This window comes from Scardinius erythrophthalmus (assembly GCF_964197995.2).
Source record: "Scardinius erythrophthalmus genome assembly, chromosome: 19".
Lineage (NCBI taxonomy): Eukaryota > Metazoa > Chordata > Actinopteri > Cypriniformes > Leuciscidae > Scardinius > Scardinius erythrophthalmus.
The window spans coordinates 17752261-17776318 of NC_138239.1; the positions used below are offsets into that span (position 1 = coordinate 17752261).

At 38.0% G+C, this 24058-nt stretch overlaps 2 protein-coding genes and 1 long non-coding RNA gene across 5 annotated transcripts in view; 1 reads left to right on the plus strand and 2 right to left on the minus strand.

Moving 5' to 3' along the window:
* xpo1b (exportin 1 b) overlaps positions 1–8633 on the minus strand; it is a gene marked incomplete at its 5' end in the record, with an annotated part of 28538 nt that extends 19905 nt beyond the window's left edge. Inside the window, 9 exons of one of the 3 annotated variants that reach the window (XM_081394373.1) lie at positions 116–297; positions 436–480; positions 561–622; positions 1460–1532; positions 3790–3856; positions 4048–4122; positions 4858–4959; positions 6464–6595; positions 8224–8601. In XM_081394373.1, coding sequence (XP_081250499.1) covers positions 116–297; positions 436–450 — 197 coding nt within the window. Of the gene's footprint in view, positions 1–115; positions 298–435; positions 481–560; positions 623–1459; positions 1533–3789; positions 3857–4047; positions 4123–4857; positions 4960–6463; positions 6620–8223 lie in introns of those variants that run through there. The other 2 variants (XM_081394372.1, XM_081394371.1) reach the window with 2 other exon arrangements.
* On the plus strand, positions 7323–16556 carry LOC308707744. Its single transcript, XR_014032213.1, has 3 exons — positions 7323–7780; positions 15430–15477; positions 15640–16556. It is a non-coding gene; the product is annotated as an uncharacterized lncRNA (long non-coding RNA).
* On the minus strand, positions 13441–23267 carry sanbr (SANT and BTB domain regulator of CSR). The gene is made up of 21 exons (XM_081394374.1): positions 22903–23267; positions 22386–22537; positions 21100–21289; positions 20820–20898; positions 19562–19809; positions 19297–19355; positions 18750–18910; positions 18109–18195; positions 17852–17962; positions 17567–17690; positions 17319–17471; positions 17092–17225; positions 16647–16746; positions 15822–15854; positions 15625–15724; positions 15419–15507; positions 15214–15242; positions 15008–15081; positions 14528–14616; positions 14266–14357; positions 13441–13752 (listed from the first exon to the last, which is right to left on the minus strand). The coding sequence occupies exons 1-21, from the start codon at positions 22952–22954 to the stop codon at positions 13716–13718; spliced, it is 2193 nt and encodes a 730-aa protein (XP_081250500.1). The 5' UTR covers positions 22955–23267; the 3' UTR covers positions 13441–13715.
* Positions 23268–24058: the final 791 nt, after the last annotated feature.

Consider the following 24058-nt stretch of genomic DNA (forward strand, 5'->3'; position numbering starts at 1 on the left):
GAGATCGAATCAAGCTCCTCCTATCGAAGGATCGAATCTTCAACTATTCGGGGTTACCCCTATTTAATAATAAATCATAAAATATGACAGCTATTCTCTTTAAATGCGGTCTCACCTGTCCTTCAGGTGTTTGGCTTTCACTTGTGTCATCTGGCCACTGGAGAAGTCAAACACCTCTTCACTGAGGAGTTTCAGAATGATCATGTTGTTCTGGCAAAGGCTCTCACTGGTGCGGCTCGCACCAACAATGTCACTGATAAATGTGGGCCAGTGTTTTGGCCACTCCTGCTTCAGGATCTAAACACAAACACATCAAGTAACATGAAGGGTAACATTTTTATTGCAGTCATCAAATATATGCCCCCACAACATCATTATGAATGGCTATGAATCCCTCTAATGTGCACTAAGAAAAAGTAGTCAAACAAAACTCACCTGTACTAATATCATGTTGAGTTTTCCAATGTACACCTTTTCTTTCTGAAAGGAGGCAGAGCATAGAATAAAATAGACATCAACCACGGGAAGACAGTAAACAAAATAAGTGGACGTTCACTGACCTCAACATTGGCTGCATCTGATGATGTCTTGATAATGAGCCCCACAACATACTTTTTAATGCCTGAAATAAAGCAGAGCAGTGAAGAGCGTCAATGCATACAGTAAGACAGCACATACCCCCATGAGCTCTCCATTCAGATGGAAGCAGCTCTTCTCAGAAGACTTGTTACTGTCTGATCATCTGCAGATCTGCTAAATCATACTTCTAACTAACTAAATTTTTACTCACCCTCAAGTTATTCCAAACCTGTATGAATTTCTTTCTTCTGCTGAACACAAAAGAAGATATTTTGAAGAATATGTGTAACCAAACAGCTGATGGACACCACTGACTTCAAAGTATGGGGGGAAAAGTGTTCAGCAGAAGAAAGAAATTCATTTTGGAACAACTTGAGGGTGAGTAAATGATGACAGAATGTACATTTTTGGGTGAACTATCCCTTTAACTTTGTGTAAGATATATATACATCATAGACATCAATGCTGGTTAAGCTGAACAGCGTAGAAAGTATCTAAGTGATGATTTATTTATCAATTTTAGGTGCTTACATCATGTTTTTCATTTCATTTTATCTTTAACAGAGCAGATTCTAGTCTTTTTGGAAACAAATGAACACTAAGCTGAGCAGACAACCTTCCGTGCATTTTTAAAAGGGGAATTCAGCTCAACTTGGCAATCACTCACTTGACTAATGAATGTGTTGGCCTGCTAAAAACGTTTTGTAGAGTCAAGTCTGTCACAGAGTGAAATGTTTACTTCTACTTTTCAATGATCCCTTCACTGCTTGTCCAAATCCAGCCTTTGAGCTGCTTATGACTTAAGAATTGATTTAGACTGAGCTATGAATTACTCGTTTATCTCAAAGTGGTAAGGGGAATTCTTGTGAGTCAGTCCTACCTTCACATTGGTTTCTGGGCAGAATCTTCCATCTTGTTTTAATAACTGTTTCCAGAATCTGCAGAGCATAGTACTGTAATGCCAAGAGAACAAATCAAGATTTAAGGATCCAAGCTTTAACCAGCCAATCTGCCAGAGCTGTACCGTTAAACAAGGAAAACAAAAAAATTGCTCTTAACTTTGACTGCCTAATATATTTTCACACATTCTTTGGTTTGTTTCAAATGGATTCAGATTGAAAAAAACATCATGCAGATTTGACTTCAGTGAGAATTTTTATTACAAACTCAAAAAGAGAACACAAAAAAAAGTCCATAATCCCCCATAAAAACTATACAATGTTTGCATGAGATTCTGTAGAAGTTTTGCTGTTTCTGGCCATGTCACACCAAAATGTGAAAGACAGGAAAGGAGACATTACGTTAATAGCAAAAAGCTAATGGTTTGATTCCATGCTCGGCCACAACAAAGCAAGCAGCTTGGGGGAGCGACGCAACATCTGTGTCAAAAAACAAAAAAGAGCCGAAGGATTTTTTATGAGTCAATGGTCACTTACAAGGCTTTAATCATCATAGATACTTTTCCCATTGGCGAACTAAAGACCAAACCCCTTTCTGTTTTAAAGTGACACTAATGTTTCCACCAATAACTGGTGTGGGTCTCAGGAACAGCAAGACAAGCCACAGGTTTGGGTCTATAGACTGCCTTAAGACTGCCACCATGCTGCTTTTAAGAGAGTATTTATTCATGGTGCATTATGGTCCTTGTCATGATCATTAGTGTTATTTGGATCTTCAGCATTTCGACTGTAGGGATTAATGAAGAAAGAGGAAAAACATGACGCAAAAAGGAAATGTGTTAAAGCAAAACAGGGAATACATATCATACACTATGTGAGGTTATTAAAGGTGAGGCCTGGAGAGGTAGGTTACTTGCATACAGACAGATTTCGCTTCCTCAAATCACCAGGATCTTTTCACCTTTATTTTTTAAGAGGTTTAAAAATAAATATATAAAAAAAGAAAAAGGGCAAGGCCAAAAAACATTGCAACAGCACGCAAAGTCCTTATTGTTCACATGTGATGTTGCTATATTTCTTGGTGCATGATCAAGAGGAGAAACAAAATAGGGTAGAGGAGAAATGTGATCAGTGCTGGCAAAATGAGTCACAATGAGCAAATGAAAAAAATTGTTGTTATTGTTATTTTTACATTCTCTATAAACATTTTTTTTTTTAATGATATATGATTTGTTGGAATCAGACAAAACATTTATTGAGCTACACCTATTGGTTAAGTCGATAAAGTCAGCAAAGTCAATTTGAGAAAAAACGAATTTTCTGAAGGTTCCAAACCAAATTCACCTAGCAATCACACCTTAAAATCCCTGGTAATAACACCAAATTTGGCACACACCAAGTCAAAACCCATATCTATAGGAAAAATATATATTAAACTTTTTTTCCCATGATACCACAATTGTTTGATTAACATTGATGAGACAGACAGCCTATATATTAAGACCTACTGTAATGCACAGATTTAATGTAATGTTACACATCAGATGTTTTTTCCCAACAGTTAACCAAATGTTAATTTAAGACATAACAGATTTTTGCGTGAATACACGCCAATTATTTTTAAATACTTTAATTCTCTGTATGTGTGTATATCGGGATCGCGCGCTGTCTGAGAAGCGTCTTTGTGCGCATTCTTCGGATGTGTCAGTCAGCGAGAGTAAGATCGTTTTGTTTACATCAGCATGAGTTCCAAAATCACATTTCATTGGTTCAGACTCTTGCCACTGAGATTCGCTATGAATATGCTCAAAGTTGGAATGCTGCGCTTTACAACGATTCCAAACTTGAGAAGCAGAAATCGCAGACAAGCGAGCAGAGAAAAACTGCATTTTTTCATGATTTAGAAAGGTAGCCTCTCAGAAAACGTACAAATAAAGATAATCCTAGATGCTTTATTACTATTTGGGGCATTGGAATCGCTAGACGAGGGCTTAATGAACAAATTTTTGTGAAAAGCTCAAAAAATTGACATTTCACTTGTTTTGCCTGTAGCTCGTAATTAGCTTGTGCGCATTCCGACACATCTTGCCAGCACGGGTCACAAATGCTTGGGGAGAAAAGAGGAACCACAGCACACAGAGACACTGATGATCCCTACAGTGGAAATAACTGTTACATCCATGACTGGGGTAAAAACAAAATGGGGTAAACTGCCTGCCTATCTCCCTGCCGTCTCTCAGCTCCATATGAGGCATGTGCAGTGTGAATGGAGGCACAGCAGAATTGAGAGTAAGGGAATGAAAAGGTAGACCTTGTGGAGGCCTGCCGCCAAAGCCTAGCTGTGTCAAGGTGCACAGGAAGACACACCCCTTTTCGTCCTATTACAAGCAATCAACATAATGGAACATTGTGATTAATATCAAATATGAACAACTTCAATTAATTGTCTTTTGTTTGCTTTTTCAAGGCTGTAAATAAATTAAGCAAAAAGCCAAATGTTCAAAAAGCACATTAAATGCGCTCTGTCTGTATTTTGCTTGATGAATTTAGACAAATTCAAAGAATTTACCTGCTCTGCATTTTTTCCTGTCTGTTCTTCTAGAGCCCTCACTTTTGGACCATTATCATTTTGATATTACAGATACTGTTGATAAATCAACTCAAACATTAGTAATGACCAGAGTGTTAAGAGCAATCTTAAAAGGCAAGCAGACGGCAAACTGGGTCAGCAGTACTTTGAGGAAGTCTATTAACACACTGAGGAAGACAATTCATCCCAAATACTACACTATTCACAAATTACTAAATGATTTACATTCAGTCTACGCACTACAAAGTGAACAAATGTTATGAACTCTGGGAGTGTGTAGTTTATCAGTGCAGAAATTCTGTTTCAGGCATCCAGAAATTCTACACTACATGGATCCTCTGCTTTCCTCATCAATATTAAAATAAAAATCCATGGCTCAGAACTTGGATCACATGGATCAGGTGCTTTATATATCCTGACCTCAAACAGTCAGTCATTAACACACCTCTGGCTGCTGTACAGATGAAGGTACTGAGGTATTTCACTGTCAACAGAGGATCCTCACACACCAACTTTAACTCTGACTTTGCTTGACCAAGACAGGACTGTGAGGAGAGGTGTAGGAAAATGTGATCTCACATGTGTACAGAGGAATCTGTTTCTGACATGACGCTAAGCAACCCCAATGCACTTAAGAAAATGGGTATTTGCTGATATAAGGCAATCTTTCTGGTTTGAAGGAAAACAAAACCAAATTGTGTTCCTGTATAATATGTGATAAGAGATCAGATCTTCCTCAAAGTATAGAAACCATGACCCTCCACCAGAGTAAGTTGGAACTTGGCTTACTTTGGTGTTCATATTCTGAGAGAACTCTAGAATGGTGTCAACTCGTGTCCACGCGTCTGGGTGCTCCTTCAAATGAGTCAGCACCTCCTGGGCCATTCTTTGCTGAAATAGAGAAACATTTGTCTTAACTTACACTATAAAACAACAAAACTGTGGCCAATATTTAATGATGTCAGTGCATACACTAATGTGTATTTATACACATATATATTTTATTTTATTGAAAGACAACTTCAGAAAGGCTGCATTTATTTGATTAGAAAATGCCAATTTAATTAGGTCTGTCGATTTAATTAATTATTTATGGAAAAATTCTTTAACAAAAATCACATGAAATCCAAACACCAGTCGAAAGAGGAAAGACAGTCTGTCACTGCATTCACAACTGCAGGTAAGCGCAGCTGTACCCCCGAGTGAGCCGAGAAGATAACTTTTTGATAGCAAAATGATTGATAGCAAAATGATCGTGAGACATATGCTCCCTTTATCGAGGTAGACAGGTTTAAGAACAGAAAACACAAAGCGCTGTAAGAAACTTCGCTTAGCACACGATTATCTGTCCCTGCAACGTCTGTCGGCGGAGTGCATTTTCGTTATTTCGGCTTTTTTGTTATCAGACTGCGGTGCCAACTTTCACTCGAGCATGTGGATATTCTTTTTTTAGAAATATGTGGATATTTCGTTTCTCAAACATGAACATGGAAACAATATAAACACGATAACCATTTGCTGACTTGAGTGTATATTAGGAGTTGCACAAAATGTCCCATCTCTAAAATATATTTAAATACCAAATTCAGATGCAGCCCCTGGAAAAAAAAAAAAAAAAAAAAAAATCATGGCCGTTGTAGCCTAAAAGTAATAAATAAAATATTTCATTCTGAAGCTACTTTTTGTAATGTCTATTTGATGCTTTTCTCATTGATTGAACACAATAATGACTTTAAATTATATTTTGGGGTAATTTTTTGTACGATTAATTAGATTTATTTATCGGCACATTATGTAATTAATTGGAATGGATTAAAAATTTTAACCACTTGACAGCCCTAAATTAAATAGAACAGTTTTTTTTATTTTATTTTGTTGTAAAATGTAATTTATTCCTGTGATGGCAAGGTTAAATTTTCAGCATCATTACTGCAGTCTTCAACGCCACATGGTACTTCAGAAATCATTCTATTATACTGATTTGCTGCTCAAGAAACATTTCTTATTATTATAAAATGTTGAAAACCATTGTGTTGCTTAATATTTTGCGGAAACTGTGATAGTTTTTTTCAGGACTCTTTGATGAATAGAAAGTTCAAAAGAATAATATTTCAATGCATCTAGTGCAGTTTATTTCTTACACACACACACACACACACACACACACACACACACACACACACACACACACACACACACACACACAATATATATATATACGTACATAGCCTATATATATATATATATATATATATATATATATATATATATATATATATATATATATATATATATATATATATATATATACACATACATACATATACATACATACACACACATATACTTACATTTGGTACTATATTTCACCGGTTTGTGAAATGGTCTTCCTTACCTGTGGCCCGACCCCATGGTACAGGCAGTTGACCACATTATCCAGCAGGTTGATATCCAGTTTCTGGTTAAAGTCCAGCAGCTGTCTGGCTGCATGGTCGGCTAACATTGTCATAATTGCTGGCATAGAGCTCTGTGGGGCACAGGGAGGAAACATCCAGCAGGGGCAAAGTCATGTGAAATGAACATTTGGGTACACAAATCCAAACAGCTGACCGTCACCCCCCCTCCCTCGACCCAGGACAATCCAAAAAGCCTTATATGACCTGGCCTGCTGGAGGGTTCAATCCTCAAAAACAATGGGATAGGTGGGTGGCGCGATAAAGGTAACATGCTTGCAGTCTGCACATCCTGATATGCCAGAAGAACAAGGGCCACTCACTGGGCTCGTGATCACACGAGCCATTATTCTCTGAATGAGACCACGTGCTAGGCAGCCCTTTCGCTGACGTCATTCTGTTTACATATAACACAAGAGGCGCTCTGAATTACAAACTGTTTTCCCTACTCTGATCGAGCCTCCATAAGACCACGAGACTTTAATAATGTGCACACACTTGAAGGACAACTGAATAAGAATGACCATTACTCAAGCTAATTCAATTTGCACCCCGGAGCCAAACTATTGCGTAACGATGTAAGCATTACGGCCAAGAATAAAAAAAAGGAAATTTCGAGAATTTGCTTGGACGACAGGACACAGTCAAGCTTTGTGAGTCTTGCAGGCCTAAATAAAGTGATGGTGTCATAACTAGCGCTCGGTACTGCGCAACCTGTTGATTTACCCGCCTTTTCCACACCTTATTTCATTCAGTAAGCAAGTAACTCCTACAATATGACCCGTCTTCCAACACAGAGCTACTGATCAGCTGATTTCATGCACGCACACACGTCTTAAAAACACAAGGTTGGACTAAGATCCACGCCGAGGAGCACAACAACTTGCACTATTGATGCGAAAGTTGTTTATTATTCTCTACAGTGGTCGTTTAGCCACATTTATGCGTTAAAAGCCATGATAATGCATCGCGTTTCATGCTTTGGCAACAATTACGCATGCATGCTGTCATAAGAATGCGATTAAATGGACAGAAAGGCAAATGTCAACTGACGTTAAAAACGTCCCAGCGAACGCCTCGTCCATATTAACAAACACCGATGTTTCTAACTGTCTACACCCGTCTAGAGATGACTTCTACGGGGGTGACTTTGCAATGATCTCCCTCCCTGACTCCGGAGCAACCCCTCCCACCAACCCCATGCTCTGCACCCTAAGTTACACCTGAAAGCTCTGCAGGCTTTACTAGCAGTAAACCAGGTAAGACACAGAATTGTATTCGTGTATTTTTACATGCCGTTAATTATTTAAATGAATGCTACAGCTTTAAAATGGTCCTGCATGCATTTTACAATTGAATTTTGCTCGCTACGTCAGGATACCTTGGGCTATGCTTACGGATAGCACTTAGTAGCATAGTGTATTTGTGATTGTTTTTTAAGTTAAGTGAGATATAACGATTACTAAAACCTAGATACATTATTCAGACCAGCGTGACACCAGTGCTGAACACGAGTCATCACGCAACACACACCCGCAACATCCCTCATAAACCCTCAGCAGCAAAGCCATTTCACTTTCTTTCGACCTTAACCTTCATACGTACAATTTCTATGCATTTCTACACAATCTCACAGCATCATCATTCTCCACAGACCAACCCAAACACTCCAGCTATAAGTTTTCACCCCATATTTACCTACCTAAAGTCCAAGCCTTTGAGAGAAAGAAGGTGGGCTTGTCTGCCAGAGTTGCTAAAATTATGTTTAATTTATCCAGTATCGTTGGTGCCTGTTTGTACACGCTTTCTGGCAAAAAAAAGCTTTAGGATGAGCCGTTGACTGGCCAGCCACACTAACGTTATTCCTCTGTGAAGACTACACGAGCTACTTGCTTGATATAAGGACCACTAGGATGTGAATTCCGCACCAACAATCACGGCGAGTTCAATATTTTCTCAGTCCGGTTCATTTTACGAAACAAAGTTAACCTTAATTAAGATATGTGCTCTGTACTGAAGTATATTTTGCACTAGGGCGGTATTAGAGACTGAGCCTGTGCCTCTTCTTCTCACAAGCAACAAACTCGTAACCGGTTGAAACCGGTTCAGACTGGGAGATTCCATCTCGGTTTAGTTTTCAGCCGATGGCGCCGCGAAAAGTTTGGATTAACGTCACGCCCATGAGGGCGTGCTATTGGCCGCAGCGTTGCTAAGCACGTCCTTGCTCGCGATCCATTGGACAGCGTGCACATCAATCAATCTCAAGTCTTTTGAGCGCCCACGCGACTGCTCCGCCCGTTTGGAGAAAAAGAAGGCAAACTGCGTGCAGAGTGGACTTGTAATTTGCTTTAATATTATGGTAGTGTGTTATTTGTTGTTGTTTTAGCTCTGTCGCGCGACTCTTCCGAAAAACACTCGCGTTTATACCCTTCTTAAGCTTTAAATGGTCCACTTTTTTATATTTAACAACAGTGGCCGCTTGGTAATTGTATAACGTTACATGTTCGGAAAAATTAATTTCACGGTGGACTGAAGGAGATCGAGGGCATCGAGTCCGTGAGGCGGATGTTGGAGCTTGTACTTGTGCTGATTGTAAGCTGGTAATTTTCCACGAGCCAGAGCCACGAAGGGGAGTGGTTGTTCAGAGTCAGGGTATGATACGCATGGCATGGGTCAGATCCTGATACAATTGGCTTGTGATGGTCTCCATAAACTTAACTACCGAGAAATTAACTCCAATATGGCAGTGATGTATTATAAACGCATCGAATCACCCGAAAACATAATAATAAACTGTCCGTGTACTGCTTTAAAGGGACGTCAAATGCTTGCATGTTTCTCCCCCCTTCCTTGCAAGTCACGTGACGCAACGCCACTTAAACGTCAGTTGATGGAAAAATACTGGATTTTGTGTGCAAAACTAGTGTCTGTAGTGAACAAAGAATGAGAAAAATAGTACATTCTCCTTTAGTCTAGCAATCATTTGACATACATTTTACAAGGTCACGACTGCACTTTATACATGTTGAATATCTGATAAAGTGTTTCTCTTTAGTCCAGCATTATGGCCCATTCTACACACCTTTTAAAATGGTTAACTAAATAAGCAGTTACAGCAGTTTAGGGCCAGTAATTTGGTAAATTATATGCTCAGCCTTAACCAACAAACTGATCGCACTTCTAGTGAAGGTGAACCTTTAGTCCAATGGCAGCTGGTCTTCAGTTTTATTCTGGAACAGACAAGTGTTGCAATTTTGTGCATTTAATCAATGGATCCAGTCATCATTTGATAATCAGCTGATGTTGTGTTGATCAGATTCACATTCACTCCTCTTTTACCTTTATTAACATGTAATAAAAGATAAAAAGGAGTGAATATGATGTAGGTCATTTGCTGCTGTAAACTTTGGAAGCAGAGATGAGTGTGAAATGAATTGTATGTATTCCACAACTGAAAGTGTCAATACGGAAGTTTCTAGAAAACAAGTCAACCTGCTTTCCAGCAATCACAGGCAACATTTTTAGTTTGAACCCCAAGACTGATGTTCCAGTTTTTAAAGATCAATAAGATCAATGTTGAATTCTTTACTGCAGATTTTGTAAGAAATCTATTAATAATTAATTAACAGAGTGGGTGTGTCTTCATATTTTTTAGATAATACTTAATACATTGTCACCTGACAAGTATGAGCTGAATAATACTGGATTTGTTAAAACGTTTTTGCTCAGATCATCATTTAAGAGACATATTTGTGCACGTTGAGTTGAAACTTTTTTTTTAATTGTAACTGATTTAAAGTCAGAAAATGTGCTCTTATTTTAGAAATAAGAAATGCCTGATGTTCCTCAGACTATGAATTCACTCTGTGTGTAACAGAAAACTCGCCAGTCTTCCTTTTTTTTGTTGTCTCAGAGCGGTTTAGAATTATTTTGAGAAATACAATAAACCATTGAAACTCCTCTGGACGTCTGGTTTAGTTCATTGCAGGACAGGTCACCCAGATCATGCATATACGAAAAGGACCGAATGCGTTTTTGTCATAAAGAGGGAAAACCTGTCTCAGTGTTTGATCTGAAAACCTTGCATGTTTCCTCTATTAAAGTATGTCATCAATCAGCAACACATACAGTGGGTCTGAAAGTTAACAGGGTCCGGGGCACGACTGAAAGAGGTCATCTTGCTGAAGTGAGCAGTAGGAGGTGCACGTGCATTGTGGCACATACATGTGAAATGAAGTGGGCTGCTCTGTTCAGGATTGGGCTGGTTTAAGCCCGTTCTGTCTAGTCCTGCCTGTTCATTTACATGCATTATAATGACATCACACCTGCTCCTCCCATGTCACTCAAACAAGTTTGACAGTTGTCTTGTTTAGGGTGTTTTATATACTTTTACTTTCTCATAACCTATGACTCCGTGAATATTTTTAAGTACAGTGGTCACATAAAGACCAGCCTATTTATAAGTTCTTTATTATTATTATTGAAAAATGTTTCACTACAAAATCAGCATGCATACCATCATGAAGCATCACAAATTATTTACATTACTATTATGATTTTGTGGTTATTTATAATAATATTCTGGCTTGATTATATTGTGCATGACATAATAAAGCATTATAAGCTATTGTTCTAGCTCAGGTTATTTGCTGGAGTCTCTTCATAATGGTGGTCACTATAAATAGCTCTGTCCTTCCTGAGAGAAGTGAACTTCATGACAACAACACAGACAATGAGGGAGTCCTTGCTGCACAGGAAGTTTGGCTTCAATGGGAGAACGTCTAGATGCATACAGCTCCCTCTAGCGACGATAGAACAACCCAAAACAGAAGTAATTCATTATTTTCCATTGATCTAGAAATGACATTGAGGCCTAATGGCTAACCAGTGTTGCAATATTTATAGTTTCTGCAGCTAATAGTAGCAATACGATATGTGAAGTAAATTAGCTTTAATGAAATATACAATTGTATATTTTGTAGTGTGTTTTTTAGGTAAAGTGAGATATAAATATTAATTATAGAAATATTTACACCGTAACATTAATTAAGATTGTTGCAGTATCATAGTACTGTCATTCTTTAAAGCAGACAAATCCATGTCTTTCTAAACAAATGCACAATGCCAGCAAAGCATTTGCTACAAGTAACAATAGACAAAAGACCATTGAATGATCAGGATATGACCTTTGACCAAGTTCTGAGGGAATGAGGGTAGCTCTGTCCGTCCACCTTTACCATCGCTCTGAATCTTTGCTCTTTCTGCTCCTTATAACTAATAAAGACAGGCATCTTCTATCTGATTAGCTCAGATCCCTGTCACCTGTAGATTTATTACAGCATGACTTTTTCCATCTTGACATAAAGCTAATTTAGAATCTGCACGACACATCTAAATCTAATTGAAACTTGTAAACAAGCGTGTTAAAAAAAGAAAGTAACATTATGAAATAAAGTTAATTAAAAATAATAATTTGTGATGTTGAGGAGATTAGATATTCTTCTTACTCAAATTCTAACAATTTGTAATGAAAAAAAAAAACATTCACATTACACGATGAATCAAAATTCACTTTAAAGACACATTTTTTTAAATAAATGCTGTAGTTCTGTTCTTTCTATTAATTAAAGAATGCTGAAAAATGTATCATGGTTTCCACAAAAATATTAAGCAACATTGATGATAATAATAAGAAATGTTTCTTGAGCAGCAAATCATTGTATTAGAATGATTTCTGAAGGATCATGTGACACTGAAGACTTGAAGTCATGATGCTGAAAATTCAGCTTTGCCATCACAGGAATAAATTACATTTTGAAAAAAAAAAAAAAAAAAATTATAATTTTTCACAGTATTACTGTTTACAGTATTTTTTTTCTAAGATAAATGCAGCCTTGGTGGGCATAAGAGACTTCTTTCTTACTGACCCCTGAATGGTAGTGTACATACAACCATATACTATTTTTAAAGTGTACAACACAGGAATGAAAAAAAAAAAGTCAGAAGCATCTGAAGAGAATCTAAATTAAAATATTAAATTGTTTTGAGTCAGAGGGTTATTTAAAGCTGCCTGCATGGTCTTCTGCTCCAGAACTGTCAGCTTTTCAGAGTAAGAGAGAGACAACTCTTGGAAAGAGAGAGAGATCCGTTGAATTGAATGGTGGGGGTTGTGATGGATCTGGTTCCCACCAGTAAAGAGGGAATTAACACATGATCATTTGTGTTCTTGGCTGGCAAGCGGCCCAGTACTGTAACCCAACCTGCCTGAGCTCAATCAAACATCGCCTGTCACCAAAAAAGGCAGACCAGCTCATCAAATCTCCCCCGCCTCCGTCCACATATGCAGAACGTTCTACTTCCCCTTCCTGTTGCGGTTTTTTTAAACAAGACAATGCATGAAGTAATTGTTTAAAATAGGACTGCGTATTTACAGACATGCATTTCCCAGGAACTTACTCATTTCATAAAAACTTGTAATTTAAAACAATTCTGCCATAGTAAAAAAAAAAAAAGAAACACAGGTTTATATTAAATGATTTATTCTATTGATTCTGTATTCTACCCCATGTTACATTGGTCCAAATGTTACAGTTGTGACAGTTCCAGTGCAACATAATCATGGACCTCACAGGTATTAGTCGTCAGCGTCACTCTTTACCCAGTGGCTACTTTGCGTATTATACAGGTTTGAGTCATTGCATTAAGACGGCTTAAAGTGCAGGGTCAGTACCACGGAGATGAGCTTTGTCTGGTCACCTGAGTCGGCTAAAACGAAGCAACTCACTGCGGCTGGAATGAATCCTGAGCTAGAGATGAGATCAAATAAAGCCAAAGATGCAAAATAAACTGAAATGGTAATGCATACAATTTTTTTAGTGGGTTCAACCAATTCAATAGCAGCCAAAAGCTTGAACTGTTTACAGTGCAACAGAAGGTTTTATTAGGTCCATTGTTTATGCTCTATAGCTACAATTATGACATCAGAGACCACACCAGCAATCCATTCTTCTCCTGGGATTGTAACGGAAAAGACTATTCCTGCTGTGTCAGGACAGAGCTCGGAAGGAGGGTGGGGTGAGGTGTGGAGCAAAGGATGGATGAAGAGTGCGATGGTTTCTTCTGTCTCGTCAAACAGCAGCAAACTCTTTTAATCCTCCTTTTTAAAAAACTCATCCACTTATCTCCACATTTCCTCTAAGTCGGTCTTGACGGCCCCGAGCGTGTCTTTGCTCTAAAAAAAGACCAAAGTGCTGGTTAAAAATAGAACTGAGAGAAAAAGGAGAAAGTGAGTAAGAAAAAAGGTAAAATTAAAGCCACACACAAGTAAATCAAACAGTATATATTATATAAACAGTGGACTTTGGGTCTTTCATAAAAGTATTTTAAAGGGATAGTTCTGTCATTATTTACCCACTCTCATATCGTTCCAAACCTGTATGACTTTCAGTGAAACACAAAAGAAGTTATTTTGAAAAAATAGTTTTTGTCTGTACAATGAAAGTCAGTAGGGTTCAAAACATCATTGGACCCCATTGACTTTCATTGTATGAACCAAAATATCTTCTCTCACAGAAGAACATCATGAGAGTTCCCTATAAATGTGCCTGACAAGAGCAGACAAGCCAGTTTAGTTAGTGCACCACAGCAAACATGTTCATAATCCCTCCAAATCTCATGATTAATATCATGAATTATAATTTGATACTCTTTCACTTGTGGCTCGCCTGCACAGTGTCTTCAGTACCTTAGCGTTTTCTCTGAGCTGCTGTGTCTTCCGCTGGACTGTGAGGAGGCCTTAAACTGGGCCTCCAGTCTCGGGTAGAGCCCCCCTGCAGGCTGCAAGCACACAAACACACATGGGTGCAAAATACTAGAGTACAATGCTGCTCAAAAAGATGGTAATGACATAGCAACAAATCAGAACACACACACACGTGAAAACGTACAATCACACTCTTAAAGCTGCTTTAGCTGGTTTATCTGAAGGGAGTAAAGATATTTTGTACCTCTTTTGTGTCTTTAAGCTTCGTCTGCTCCTGGTCACCGAAGCGCATTTTAGTGAGATTTGCTATAATCTCCTCCATTCTCCTCTGATCTAGAAAGAGTTTGGACGTATAGACATCCATCAAGATCATTGCAAATCTACACATAAGCTCCTTGATAGCTTTAGTGTCAGAAGCACAGCTAAAATTGTCCATAAAATATTTAATACCATTGATTAAGTACCATAATAAATCATTAAATAATGGTAAGCTTACAGTTTTAATCGTATTTAGAATACAAAAGTGTTTATAAAACAAAATCATTATTCTTCTGAAGAGCTGGCAGATGTACTTGCTGATGGCTGGATTTCACTTTCTCTGATGAGATTTTCTAGGGTTTTCAAGAGGTTTTAAATCACGACTCTTGTTTTATAAGACTGGCTCTACCACTGTGCAGTTGTGAGGATCTTTGTTATAGTCAGAGCATCTGAAAAAGATTCCTACCCTCCTCCCTCTGTGCGTCCTGATTGTACCTCATGGAACGATTGCTATCCCACTTATTCTTCTGGATGCTGACACTAAGAGTGAAATAATGTATTATTCAGAGGCCTAGAAATTTCTTCTCAATCAAATGGCATGAGTAAACATATCAATACAGCATTTAAACAGATCACTCCTCCAGAAAACAGCAAGTCTTTGGAATCACTCACGTGAACGGGGTTGAGTCTCGAGATGGTGCCTTTAAAGGAACAGGACAGAATGAATGAAAAGAGAAAAGTGGCATGCAACAACTAAACCAGACATTCATATTTTCTGAAGAAAATGCGGGTGATTCCTATGTAAAAGTCTGCTTAAGTCATATTGCTTAGAAAAATCCAGCACCAATAAATTTGCAAATTAATGTGTTGCATTCACCTTTTCTCCAGATTTTTCCTTACGCTGAAAATTCGGGGAGGACACTTGTCTTTTCAAAGGTTTGCAGGATTTTCTTGCCTTCTTTGCAGCTGTGTACAAAGAGAAATCTTGAAAATTGTATGTGACTGCCACCTTCTGACCGCAATGAGGTACTGCCTAAAGATTATCTGATGATTTTCTTACAGATGGGTAACATTTTGTCTCACCTTGTTTTTTTGAAGTCTCTTCTTCATCACCGACCTCATCCTCTGTGACCTCTGACCCTGTAGTGTACTCCTCATCTTCAGACAGCAGAGACTGCTGCCGCTGCAAAAGGACAAATGAACATGTGAGATGTGTCATTTTCGTTGAAGACGTGTACTGTATGGTGTTGCGTTAAATATTTGAGGAATTGGCTTCTTACCAGCTGAAGACTCCAGTTTTTTAAGAGTGAAAACTGCAACAGAAAAGAAGGAAAAGGTGCTGTCATAATTTGAGATTGGATAAACAAATTTAGGTCAACAATAAACTGATGCATGTAACACAATAAATGAAAGCCAGATTCCTCAACCAAGGACATAAAAAAAAAAAAAAATTATTCTCACTTTATATCTCACAATTATTTAAATTAATTTATATCTCATGTTTATGGTTTTATATATAACAATGCGATTATCTCACAAATGTGTATTTACAATGTGAATTTGTCATTATGCAACTTTATTACTTGCAATTGCAATTTCAAAACTTACATTGCGACTTTATTTTTTATTAATTTAAACTTTGTCTCACAATTGCAAATGTAGTTCTTGTAACTTTATATATATCACAATGTGAATTTGTGTCATAATGAAACTGCAACTATCTCAGAATGTGGCTTCATTTCCTATTTTAAAATATATCTCACAATTATTTTATTTTTTACTCTGGGGTAAAAATTGGTTTCCATAACATAAAGAGGAAATAATTAAAAAGAAAATAAATTCTGCAGTGATGTAAAAATATCATGCATGTAATAATGACTATGATTTCCTTTTTTTTATTTGATATATACACAATATTATGTTTTCTTTTTTTGTATTTTTGTCTGTCTGTACGTGTGCAGGGCGGTATTGTCTTTTGTGTTAATTTGTGATTGTATGTTACTGATGGTTGCATGAATAAAAAGCAAAAAAAAGAAAAAAAAAGACCAAAAATAAATAAATAGAAAGAATAAAAACAAAGATGATCAGAAATGTGATTGACTCACAGCTGTTGTTTCCTTGGGTCTGTGAGCTGTAAGCATCCCTGGCTCCAGCGTTACATCATATCCTGGCACATGTTCACTGGCTGTGGAGGGGTCCTCAGAGCTACTGCAAAACAAAATAGATTAGAGCAGGGTTCACCAATCTCGGTCCTGGAGGGCCGCTGTCCTGCAGAGTTTAGCTCCAACCCCAATTAAACACACCTGAACCAGCTAATCAAGGTTTCACTAGGCATACTAGAAACTTTCAAACAGGTGTGTTGGAGCTGGTTGGAGCTAAACTCTGCAGGGACAGCGGCCCTCCAGGACCAAGATTGGTGAACCCTGGATTAGAGTTTAAAACATCAGTTAAAAGACCTGAACACAAAACTATACAAAGGATCATACAAATCAAATATGGCATGCAGATCGTCTAATAGTTTTTTTCTGAAGGAAGCTACTATAGTCTGACCTATCAGGCACACACACAGCCTCTCTGTGGAGCAGCAGGTCATTGAGTATTCTGGTCTGGGTTGAGTTTACATTGTGATCGCCGCAGTCACCACCATCTACCACACTTACAATGTGGTCTCTTATTTTACAGCCCTGCAACAAAACATACACAGGCATTCACAAAGTGAGACGGGTTCAAAGGTCATCTGAGTTTAAGAGAACGTATTCTAAAGCAACAACACAAACCTTGGGCATGGAGGAGGGATCGAATCGTAGGACTTTCTGGTTGCAGCAGGGGTAAAGACCAATGCCGTGCCATCTATGATCTGCCCCAATGCCAGGATACACAACCGCCTCCGGGTGGTATTTACACTGGCTCAACTCCGTACACAGGAATGCCTGCCGTAAGCAATTAGTAACCAACCAATCAATATCTATGTTTATCTACAATCTTAAACTATGATTTGTGACTCGTGAAGTACATTTTTTTTTACCTGTTTGCAGCGTGAGCAAGCAAGGAAATTGATGGTGCCCCAGATCCTCCAGTAAACCAGTACCCAGGACTTCAACTCTTCATAAAGCCCGTTCAAATACTCATGTACCTCCCAGGCCTTATGTCTACACAGACACAGCACAATTACCAACATGTCATTGCATATGTGTGTGTGTAAGACTGGAATATCAGCATTTGGAATCTAAGACTTCAATGAAAGTTTTATTAGAGTGTTTTAAAAACACTTGGTGTGTATGTGATTGAAATACAGAGTGCCTCATTTAACCTGGTGTGAGTGAATATAATGTTTCCCCGGGCATCTATGTTGATTTTGTTTGGAACACAAGGGATTTTTCTCTCAGTTTCTTTGGTTAAAAGCTTAAGGCAAAGTCCACATCTGGGGAAAGATTCACAACATGAAATTATTGCACTGAAATCCACTTAATTGCACCAAAAGAATCATTTATAATACTTCCAGTACATGTCTATACTATACATCATGCTATTATCATCAGCTTGCACAGCAATGCAAAAGTTTCTCACCTGTACAGAGTAGATGCATTACCAGGGGAATCGTGATTATGATAACCATGATCAAATAATCTCTCAATCTTTTTCTGAAACAGTTTACTGGTGAGAAAGTACAAATCATCACAAATAAAGTATGATCAATAACAAAATATTTTATATGAACATTATATTGTATTAACGACATTATATTATCTGTACACAACAGTTTTGGGGTCAGTATTTTTAAACTAATATTTTTATTAAGCAAGGACAAATTAAATTGGTTAAAGGCAACAGTAAAGATATTCGTGATGTTTCAAACGTTTATTTTTTTTATCATAAAAAATGTCAACACAGATAATAAGAAATGTATCTTGAGCAGTTAATCAGCATATTAGAATGATTTCTGAAAGATCATGATTTATTTGATCATATAAATGCAGCCTTGGCAAACATAAGAAACTTATTTCAAAAACCAACCCTAAACTTTTGAACGGTGAACATTATAGAATTGTACAGAATTACTGTATATAGGATTAAAATCAATTTGTGCTAGTATAGAATATAGACGAGCGACAACTGAATATAGTGTTTACATATTTACATGTTAAAGCTAATAAATATCCAGCTCTTTTGAATAACTCCACTTTTGTCCTGTGTATGTTTGTTCTCACCTTTTGAATTTGTCTTTTTTGTCCTTGAGGTCATCTGCCTCATTGTGGCTGAAGAGATCAGCGATGAGTCCGGCCAGGTTGTTGTTGATGCAGTTCATATTGCACGGTGTTGCTATGATGGCACTCATATGTTTGTGACAATACTGGATACACTCCTCAACCTTCAGATCCACAAAACACACGATAATCAAACACCTGAAGCCCATTTATCAAATGGATGAATAAATAAATGAAATCGACCAAACATGCTTTCTGCACACTGCTCAGACAAGGTTTAAATAAAAGCAATCATTTAACTAGGGATAATTCGCTACAAGCACATACAATAATCAAGATTCGCCAAGTCTTTCCTAAAAATGAGGAAAATATTGTGTCTCATTAGCGCTCGTTTGGGCAGTGCACGGAGTTGTCCAGAAGAACAACACAAATGATGAAACAGCCATCATGCATCATGCTCTTTAAACTGTCCACTACAACCTAAAGGCCACCCAGCTCAGAGCACACTTACTACATTACCCAAAACATTGTCACCCCTCACAACACTTACTAAAGTTTCCATCTTCAAGAACTCGGAGGAGATCAGGATTGAGATGACATTGCTGTGCTCTGCAACCAAACACCACATAACATAACCGACAACATCACAAACAGCGAAACATCAAACTCACAGCCAATGCATAACTGTTTACAACCACGTCAAACACCATTCAGCCACACAACACCTCTGATGGTATCTTTGATTATAGAAATAAAATAAAACACAAAAGTAAACACACACAGAACTTCTGAAACAGTTCCAAAAAGACAATTACCCAGCTTGGGTTTGTCCGTGTGTTTTCCGTGCGGATGTTCGGTGTTGTGACTCTTGATGTAGTTCATGAGCCAGTCAAAGATCTGGACATCACAGTGGACAGAAATGTCAACCTCGTCCCAGCGCTGTGGGTCCACAGAAAGATACTCTTCAAAGTATCGCATCTCTTTCACCAGAAGGTTTCTTCGACACACAAAGTCCTGCTTCAGGTTCTTTGCCTCATCGCAAACGTGGATTACCATATTGGGGCTGATTAAGGAAAAGAAAACCGCATTTAGTGAACAAATACAGGGACGTTATTAGTAGATGATTCATTGGTGGCCTGGTTGGCAGGGATGGACTGGGGCAAAAAAGTGGCCCTGGACTTTCTGGCACAAAGCGGCCCATCACACCCAGTCCGCAACACACCTCACCATAAACCCACCAGCTCAACAATATAAATGCTATTTATACAGAAATATAAATGCTATTTATTTTTAATGGATTATTGAAATGCTTATCATTAACATTAACGAAAAGTCCATATAACACAATGCTCTGGTATGGTCTAGAGAAGACTAGTACAGAATGTGGACTGTTTTTGTGGTGCCTTTCTTGTGGTTATAGTATTTGTCCTTTCAGGAGCTTGACATCTCGTGTCATTTTATGCAGCAGAGCTCCAAATGTGAAAAATGAGTGTAAACATTCTTATATTTATGAAAAATACAGCATATTAGAATGATTTCTGAAGGATCATGTGACACTGAAGACTGGAATGATGATGCTGAAAATTCAGCTTTGATCACAGAAAAAATAAATTACATTTTACAAAATATTCACATATAATGAAATTATGACTGTGAAATTACTGAATTGGACAATTGGAAAAATTGGACGAAATTTGATTTGGCTAGAAGTATTTTGCATCCCCGGAAATTAATGTCCGTCATTATTATCCATCATTAAGTGCCGTGCTGCTCGGTTTCTGTGGACAGTAAACCCCGCCTTCTTTGATTTGATTGGATATCTCAAACATTTTGTCACTGACGAGTGCTTTTAGACCGCTGCACTGAGACTGAGCTCGCTAAGCAGATTAGAGTTGTTGCCTCAAGTGCGCCACGCAGACCATTCGTCTGGGCTGACAGAAGGATATAGGCTACGTAAATGAACTAGAATTCATTCTTTATCTATATATTATTTATGCAGCGACGAGCCAGCCCACATTGTCCGGTGGCCCGGTGCTCCAGATGGCCAGTCTGATTGGTATGAATGTGCCTCACCTTTTATTCCCTTCTGTGGTTGTATCTGCAATCTCACTCTCTGCAGACGCTCCTCGACCAGTAGGGATCACAGCGAGGCCTGAATACATATAAACAACCCTCTTTTAATGCGTTTTTGTTGGCCTGTATCTATGAATTCGTCCCATACAAGTGGATACCAAAGTGAAATAGGATACCAAGAATTTTGAATACCAAAATTCAATATATTAAGGAGTAGTTCACAGTCCAGCACTAAATAAAAGACTTGGCATTTTTGTCCAGACCCCACTCACTGACTCACCTGACACTGAGAGAGTGGCCTGATTGGACTGTGGTTCCCCCGTATCTCCGGTATTGTCCAATAAATTGGATTTGATGTAAGTGGAAAAGGGTTCTGATGGAGAGCTCACTGCTCCGGTCAGTGGGTTACACTGCTCATCAACATGAGGGAAACTGCCTGTGGTCTTCAGCTCTTCAAACCTCTGTGCACACTACAAAAATATAAGAAGATAAGCTGAACATCTCCAAACATTTGCTAATGAAACTTCTGGATCTTTGTATGAAAGGTGTAGGTATTAACCTCGCACATGTATGTACTGTGTTTGACAGCATTCTGTGATGGGAAATATTATTGTTATTACCGGCATTATAATACTTAATATTTTATTATAGGGTCATTCCATGTCAAATCCACCAAATTTCTGGAAAAATATATATTTTGTTAACTTTTTTTCTGAAGAAACATAAACAGTGATGAAAACCAAAATATTAAATAGAAATCGACTATTTTGTAGAGGGGGTCAAAATGAAAAATTTCACATGAGATTTGGAGCCAAATTACAGGGGGGGTAAAAATGACTTTAAAAAGATGGCAGCATCATCATTTTATTTTTACACAGAGATTGGTAGGTCTGCTAGTTAAATCTGTTGACTTTAGCAATCTTTGTTTCATTATATGCCAACGGTGATAGTTAAAAAATGGGAAAAAGCACTTCTTGTGTTTTTTGTGTACTCATGGAGCTGCATTAAGATCGCCATATCTCTGGGACTGGACCATTGAGGGCCTTTAAAATTGAGATACCAAAATAAATGTTTGTTAAAAACCAAATCTAAAAGGATATTTTAAGATATCTTGAACACTTCTTGAGTTACAGACATCCAAACTATGGTTTTCACCGTTTCTATATAATGCAACAAAGATTGCTAAAGTAAACAGATTTAACTAACAGACCAACCAATCTCTGTGTAAAAAGAAAATGATGCGCTGTCATCTTTCTAAAGTCATTTTCCCTTCATACACTATTTTTTACACTAACTTTAGTGAATAAAATGTTAGTTGGGATACAAAGAATGACACAACTAGATAAATATCTAGTAAATATCTATATAAATAATTTTCACACAACAAAAATGGAAATGGTTTATGTTTTGTTCCTATTCTTTTTTTAGAATATCATAGTAAAAAGCAATTATTCATTTATTATATAAGAATATAGTTTATAGTATATCGTTTAATATAAGAATATAGTTTTTATAGTTTATTGCACAGAAAATACAGTTATTTTCTAGAGGCCTCATGTCTCTTACCTCTTTAGGTGTGAACCCTGGCACCAACTTGGCAACATTCTCCCAGTTGATTGGCTGAGGCGATGCCCATAACGAGCTCAGCACTATGTCCAGCACCAGGAGGTTGTTGTCATATGGAAAGTTATTATTAAGAGAGCAAAGACGATTCATTTCTGCGAAGAAGGAAGGAAAACCATCATCCATAGTCTAGATTTTAACATTAACAATTAAGCCATCTACTAGCTCTCTATTGTCCCTTTGTATTGATCTCCACTCCAGAGAAACAAGGAACAATTTGATGGAATGACAGCTGTCGTATTTGATATTGTAATGTGAGATTATGAGCACAGATACAATAAACACTAACGGTACAAAGGAAATATAACTTATGCAGATAAGTAGGCTATGTTAAATGTGTGGAGCAGTAAAGATGCTTAGACAGCATAATAAATACCAGATCGTGACACTCCCCTCGTTTCGTGTCGCATCGCTCAGTGAAATGCTAAGCTACTGTAGCCTAACACACAATCACATTTACCCTGTTCCAGGTTTATGCGCTGTTTCCTCAGGTAGCAATGTTCTTCTTTCATTCCAGCTGAGCGGTGCTGATAACGGGCTGGATTTGAGCAACATCAACAGAGATGCTGTGGCTTACTTTGATTTTATCCGGGTAAACCAGTAAAGTCCACATCCACACAGCATATACAAATAATAATAAAAACAAATTGTCAGCGTGAAATTCGCAGATTTATTGTGCATGACTACCCACGGTCGTATTTCTCTCTCCTCTTGTTAAAATGCCAGAGATGATGCGGCGTGCACGCGCAGCGCTTTGAGCGCGTGTGCCATGATGATGCTCTCGTCTCGCTGCAGTGTCCCCGATTGAGCGCCTCCTCCCTCTGTTGTCTGTCCGTCTGTCTACTGCGATTTGACGGGATGCCAAAGCTCACTGACCCATCCCTGATAAAGAGAACTGAGAAAAACGATTGAAGACAGCCCGTGGCAGAGGATTAACTCCTCTTAGCATCCCCTGCGCTGCTGCTGTGTTGTGTCCTGTGTTTCCGGTGCCGCAGTGCAGCAGGTGCGCGCCGGCGTCCCCGTTGCCAGGCGACAACCCCAACATTCTATTTGATTGATGGGATTCTGTTTTTAATATGGGCCCCAGAGAAACACAAATCCATTTACTCTCTATAATCAAGTCAGTTAGATTGCTGAAAGAAATGTAGCACTGTAGATATTATGACTGACTAAAGGCTCATTTTTAGACAGAAAGAGATGAGGTTCTGTACAACTGTGAGGCACATCAAGGTCTAAATTATTGTGCAAAACAGTCTCCTGATTTAATAACCATAGTGTACAGCCATGGATTTAACTTGTATACTCTACCATGCGAAAGTTTGGGGTTAGTAGCCTATGTTTTCTTTAATTAATACTTTTACTCAGCATGGACATATTGAATTGATCACAAGTGACATTAAAGATATTTATTATGTTGCATTATATGTTTTTATGATTTATTTTGAACATAAATTCTGTTCTTTTGAACTTTCATCAAAGAATTCTGGAAAATGTATTAAGCAGCACAACTGTTTTCATCATTGATAATAATAAGAAATGTTTCTTGAGCAGCAAATCAGCATATTAAAATAATTTCTGAAGGACCATGTGACGCTGAAGACTGACATAAAGATGCT